Raw genomic sequence first — 6,668 nt, forward strand, 5'->3', positions numbered from 1 at the left:
CCGCCGTCATCCGCCACCGTGAACACCAGGATGTTGTTGTACATCTCCATGGGATCGCGGGACGTGAAGGCCGTTGGCTCCTGGATAAGCGCTGCCGGGAATCTCTCCATCACCGCCTGCCGTGAGCGCCGAAAGTGTCATTTCACATTGGCCGATTTACCGATTTACCAATTTATCATAACGCGACCATCGACATTCATTTTATTTATCGATTTATTTACGATTGTTTCTGTTGTTGCCTTTTGATTGCCAAGTAAAAGTATCACGATAATAATGCTAACGATTGAATTAGCAAGTAGATTTTTTTGTTTCATGCTGTAGAAGGTTTCCACGCGCGTCTCTTTCTCTATTTCTCTCTCTCTCTCTCTCTCTTTCTCATTCTCTATCTCTCTCCTAGAGCGTAAAATTTTTTCGAATGTGCTAGAAGAAAAAGTCGAAAGCCATAATATTACGGGGCTTTCCACTTCAATTTTTTTGTTTTTTTTTTTTGTGACGAATTTCACCGTAAAATTTTCCCCTTGTATTTAATTATTTATTTATTATTATATGTTTATATTATTTATAAAAAAAATGCAATAATGCACGCATAGAGTATGTTATCCCGCTGGCTCTTAATCTATGATATTACATTTATAAGTCTATAATCTGAAAATTATTTATAATAATTTATAAGAATTATTATTTATACGAATTTAAATGTTTTTTATACATTCACATGTATTCTGAATAGTAAAAATTATTTATTATTTAAAGAAGCCGCCCGTTTAATGTCATATCGATTTTCTATAGTAGAAAATGGTGTAGAATACTACTCGTTTGTCTTGATAAATGTTTTGAGTGAAAGCTACGCTCTACGCCACTCTAAACCTCAACAGTTGTATAAATAATGCGAACGAAAGTGACAGAATAAATTGTCGCATTTATAATACAATTGGACATTGTACGTAAGTTATTCGATTAATAAATATTGCGTCCTTATGACCAATTATCAATAAAAATATCTTTTAACGTTGAAAGGGGAAAATAGCCATTGTTTTTTTTTCTTTTAGTACTTTCACTTTATGCATAAAATTAAAATACACGTTAGAGAGTCGATAACAAAAAAAAATAAATAAATAAAATTAATAAATAAATAAATAAATAATAAAATAAAGGGAAAATAAAGGAAAACTAAGAGTAAGTAAATCTTTCAATTTTTCTACAGAGATCACTAGCTTGTAATTTGAAATTGGCATCGGCTCATTTGTTGATTACCTTATGCTCAACATTCGAGTTTATCATTATCCCATCTTTCGACCCGCTGAAATTTCTATTGCGCTTAAACAATTCATCCCCACGAAGTAGAAATCGAGTTTCGACGATCAGTGATCGGAAGTTCGCGAGTGTTGGTTTTTCTAAAATTTTACATCCCAATGTTACCGACACCCCTCGATCTTTCAACACATTTTCAAATTCGAACACTTTGCGTATTCGACTATTATCGATAAGGATAACCCTTTCACCATGTCGGTAAATACGCGGTAGAAGGAAGAAAAGAAAATTTTCATAAGGTTTCATTATACGATATTATGTTGAAAAGTTATGAGAATGTCGCCATTTCCCGCGCCAACGAGTAATTCAAACGAACCTTACGAGGAACATACGCGGCTCACAAATCTAATAATCCCGTAGCTTCGTAAGCATTATTATTATAAACCAGAACCATAAAATTATTATCAACAGAACGTATAGCGAAATAAATGGCGATTCCAGGACATTAGCCGACGTTTCTACGACATTTTAAAATATTAAATTAAATATTATGGATTTGCCAATAAAATGATTGTTGATCGTAGTGAGTCGATACATTCGCATGTCGCCCGTTTCTGTCATACAATTGCATAATGAAATATTCGTTTCGATATTACCTAATCGGTGTCCATTCTATTTCTCGCGATCGCGAATGAGGCATGTCATAGGGTGGCCGCCCACCTGCTCTAGCGATCCTCATTCAACTTGCTGAAAATATCGCACCGACGTTCGCCAACGGATATCGATTAACTTTCATTGGAGCCGTTAAAATTGATAGTTCCATTGCCCTCGACGTCACACGTCAATCCTCATTAATAAATGATAATTAATTAGCTGATATCGCGTAGGCGGCCAATGTTAATGCGCTCAACGTGCGCATTTACAATTGTACTACCGTAGCTGTAAAATTAAGGATTCTCCATTATAAATGAAGGCATATCAGGGCAAACATCAGTTATTATTTATATGATCGGAGTGTTGGAGTTGACTTAGCTAAGACAGTTAGCATGAGAATTTCGAATACGCGAGCACGGAGGATAAGAGATGTCTGATTCGGTTTCATGATAGGGCGATGACGATAGGGCGCGAGGAGTACCCAGACCTCACCCGCTCCACGAACGAAACATAACTAGAGTCTCTATTGTAATGCATACCCCCGTCTCGTTGTCCATAATGAGGACCCAATTGCGCTCGAGCCGAAGCTGCATCTTCTGGCTCCAGATGCCGTTGCTCTTCTCGAGCTGCAGGAGTCGCCTCATGCCATCGGCCGGATAGACGATACCGGTCTCCTTGGTTACGGTGAACGTCGCCAGATGCTCCATCAGGTAGGTTGACTCCGCGGCGGTGCCTGGGCTCCGTACCCCTGGTGGCCCTGACGACCCTCCGCCGCCACCGCCACCACCACCGACACCGCCACCGCCAGCAGCGCCGATGCCACCGCCGCCGCCACCTCCGCCGCTGCCAACGCCGCCGCCGCCGCCACCACCACCACTCGGTCCGCTTTCTGTCATTTTCACACGCATTCCTTTAGTGGGACACGCATTCTTGCCCGCTGACGCGGCCTTTTCTTTTTCAATATCGCCAAAGTGACCCCGAGAGCTGCAGCCGCGTCGCTTCGCAGCCTCGACGTCGCTTATTTCCCAAGAGATAAGGTAAGCCTTGCTCCGTTGAAAATTGGAATATCGTCGCGTTATCTTTTTTCCCAATTTGGCGCGTCATAATGCTCGATCGGTCTTTTATCAATGCACGATATGCTACTTTATATTGTTTACAATCAAATTAAGAATTCAACGGTCTTATAATGAGGTTGTTCGCGTTGCGGAGCTTCTCGTTTAATCAAGCAGACTGCCGGGGAGTCGTCGATGATTTCGCGTTGTAGTGTCGATTCTCTCCAGGTGAGAGGCCGAGCGTGAAGCACGACGAGGACGTTGAATAAACGTTAGCGAGCGCTTTTTCACACTTTTTCGAATTTTAATCGACTCGATCGATTCGATATAATCAGCTCGATATTACAATATGAGCAAGGCCTATCTTACGAGTAGTTTACATTAGTTTACGAAAGCAGTGTAGCAAATGTTATTCGTTTACCCTTGTTATAGAGGGAGTTTCCATGGCTCGAGGAGTTGTAATACGGCATTCTGCGATGACTGATTGAATCTTGAAAGCTGAAATTCAATTTTAGCCATTAAAGTACTTGAAATATCGTTACTACCTGCAGTCGATCTCTCCTTATACCTCCCACTCTCTCTCCCTCTCTCTCTCTCTCTCTCTCTCTCTCTCTCTCTCTCTCTCTGTCTCTCTGGGCGCGCGCGCGTGTGTGTGCGAGAGAGAGAGAGAGAGAGAGAGAGAGAGAGAGAGAGAAAGTATGCGCGCACACGATGTGACACGCACGAAGAAAATTTCCCTTGTAAACAGTGTCGATATGATTAGCCTGCGTGGAAAATATTCGAAAAACGCTTGCTCATTCTATTCTTGCATCTAATCATTTTTATCAGTTGATGCTTGATAGAGTTCGAGGTCGACATTTGGAAAAGTGACGCTTAATCGATAAGCGACATTATTATAATCTACCATTAATTCCATCTTAACGGTGAATTTTATGAGTGAATTATTGCACATTAATTAAGTACGTTCGATTAAGTAAATTTAATTTTTATTATCCGTTAGATAGCAGCTTACTTTCAGTCATTACCAAGTCTATCAACGCTAATATTATGATTTTTCATTTAATCGAGGAAATGGTTGATCGCGGGTCTGAGAAATTTAAGGATAAAGTGCTGGATGAGGATAATATTCGTTTCTACGAACGATTAACATTTTATTCTATTTTTCAATAATAGAAAGCACATCCCGACTAGAGTATAACAGGATTGCCGCGTTACACAGAGTTTCTCGCAGTTTCTCACATTCGACACTGGCAAGGCTGGAATCTTTGCTTTTCAATTTTAGCAACCGATTCCAAAACAAATTCAAGCATCCCGTAAGCACACGGGATGTTAAGCGACACGATCGATGTCGCCAGGCCCATGCGGGACCCGCAAACTACATCCAATTCTTGCAATCCAGGGATAATCGGGATCCTCGGTTACAGGTGACTCCTGTTGCTCAATGGGGGTGAGCCGCCCCCGTTGCCATCACGTCTTTAAAGATCCTACTTAGCATCATTACCATAAGAATTCCCCTGGGTCATTGACATTTACGGACAGGGAAGAAGATAAAAAAGATGAAAAAGGATGAAAAAAAAAAAGAGGAGAGAAGATGGTGGCATCCCGACGGATGGTTCGGGAAGGCCGAGAGGGGAGGAACTCCGGGCAGGAGGCGCGGACACGCCTTAGAACAGTGTTGAGCTGCGCGAAGAAAACGAGTCTCCGCGGAATGCAACATGACGTAATTATATTGCGGCCTCTACTCTTTCTCCCTCTTGTTCCCGCCAAGACTCCCTCCCTCCTTCCCTGCCCCGCCCTTCAGCCATTCATTCTCTCTTTCTCTCTCTCTCTCTCTCTCTCTCTCTCTCTCGCCCGTTCGTACCTCGGATCCTGAGATATGCACGCACGTACCTAAGTATGGGGAATCGGTTTTTTTCCCGGCCGTTCCGAGACTCTCCCTCGGCGGCCGAGGCTACTTGGTCGAGTGTTGGGCACAGGTGTTTTGCACTTTTTCTCCCTCTTCGGAGCACTTCCGATTTACCGTATACTCGTGCGTGCGCGCGCGCAAAATAAGTCCACCGAGCGCTCTCACGAGTCGCACGGATGGCATTTACCTGTCGTCGTCGCTTAACATCCCGTGTCATTACGACGAGTCTACGAGTGAAAGTTCCTCTACTAAGCTAAATATTTTCTTTGGTTGCGCGCGCCCATTACATTATGCCTAGTGATATTTTCGCTGACACCATCACCATAGTCATCATCGTCGTCGTCGTCGTCGTCGTCGTCGTCGTTGTTTTCTTTGTCATTGTTATTAATAACAACAACAGCAACAACAACAATAATAATAATAATGGTACATAACGATAATAGTAGTAGTAGTAGTAATAATTTATTATTACGTTAAGAAATAATTTTTTTGGGAATACGCGAGCTTCGTCCTTTATTTTTCACTCTCTCGATCGCTCTCTTACTTATATATTAGCCACCGCGACCAGGTTTACGGATGCGTTTTGAAAGGTATTCGATCGGTAACGGAAGGACTTGCCTAACTGTTAAGCACTGGCCTGCGATCGGATAAGGCTCGAAGAATTTCACTCGCACATTTATATAGAGTCTGCCTCTCTCTTTCTCTCTCATCACTTGCTACCACTACTGTCGCCCCCACCCCGGTGTTTTTTCTCACTCTGATGCGCGCAGGAGAAGATTGGGTACTCGTTCTTTCAGAGTGCGGCAAAAACCAGGAGTTATCCACCAGACGACGAGAAAGAGAGAGAGAGAGAGAGAGAGAGAGAGAGAGAGAGAGAGCCGTAGATACACTAATGAAGATGACGGATGGCGCGCGGGCGACGAGGAAACGGGAATTTCGACATTCCTTGCAGAAAGAGACTTGAAATTCCTACGAGACCACCATGCGACGCGCTCTCCGTCTCTCTCGCACACCCACACAGATAGGGAGAGAGTTTCTAACCTTATGTATCTATCTCTCTCTACCCTTCTAATTTGGGCTGTTTCTCTCTCTCTGTCTGTCGCTCCAAGTTACTCACCGAGTACAACGCTAGTAATACTTACCCGAAATTCTTTAGGGGGCAGCCCGTGTGCACAGGTGTCCGAGATTAGAGGTCGGCATTCGCAAACGGCCAACCACTCATTCTCGTGGACCTCCTACGGGGATAGTTCTTCGGTAATACGCGCACGCACGCACGCACTAAGGAGATAAAAGGAAGACAACGACGTGGGGATCAAGAGCGAGGATCAACCGCTGTTCGGGGCACAGCTCCTCGAACGCTGTCACACTTCCTACACTCCGGCTCAACGACTACACACCTTCGGCCCGTGCAATCCCCTCACCTGGACGCATCGGTATGCCGCCGCGCGCTAGAGTCCACGTAGGTGCACGCATACCTACCTGTTGCCCACCTCTCCTTCCACCACGCCGCCTCACTCGCTCGCTCGCTCGCTCCTTCTCTCTCTCTCTCTCTCTCTGTTCCCCCCGTCTCCAGCTACGATCCAACAGTCGCGTCCCCCTTCACGCCCCGCGCGCAACTCACTCATTGGCCGAAGACGCAACCACACTATAAGAGTCGAGCACTGGCGCTCCTTTTTCAAATAAGTTTACTATACTCGCTCATGCTAATCGGTACTCTCTACCTCCGCCTCCCCCAGCCCATTCCCTTCATTGAGCACTCAGCATTGATCATTGCGTTATTGCACACCCGCAGCTCCGACTCTTTT

General features: G+C 44.2%; 1 protein-coding gene and 1 long non-coding RNA gene across 2 annotated transcripts in view; both read right to left on the bottom strand.

The window, feature by feature from the left end:
* LOC105359540 (epidermal growth factor receptor kinase substrate 8-like protein 1) overlaps positions 1-2,756 on the bottom strand; it is a gene marked incomplete at its 5' end in the record, with an annotated part of 12,415 nt that extends 9,659 nt beyond the window's left edge. The window contains 2 exons of the mRNA XM_011496154.1: positions 1-116; positions 2,445-2,756. The exon at positions 1-116 is cut by the window's left edge and continues 245 nt beyond it. Coding sequence (XP_011494456.1) covers positions 1-116; positions 2,445-2,756 — 428 coding nt within the window. The remainder of the gene's footprint in view (positions 117-2,444) is intronic.
* A 2-nt stretch (positions 2,757-2,758) lies between these two features.
* Positions 2,759-6,404, bottom strand: LOC105359357 (uncharacterized). The gene is made up of 3 exons (XR_912768.1): positions 6,006-6,404; positions 3,379-3,455; positions 2,759-2,794 (listed from the first exon to the last, which is right to left on the bottom strand). It is a non-coding gene; the product is annotated as an uncharacterized LOC105359357 (long non-coding RNA).
* Positions 6,405-6,668: the final 264 nt, after the last annotated feature.

The sequence above is a fragment of the Ceratosolen solmsi genome, unplaced genomic scaffold, assembly GCF_000503995.2.
Source record: "Ceratosolen solmsi marchali unplaced genomic scaffold, CerSol_1.0 scaffold11, whole genome shotgun sequence".
In the NCBI taxonomy this organism is placed as follows: domain Eukaryota; kingdom Metazoa; phylum Arthropoda; class Insecta; order Hymenoptera; family Agaonidae; genus Ceratosolen; species Ceratosolen solmsi.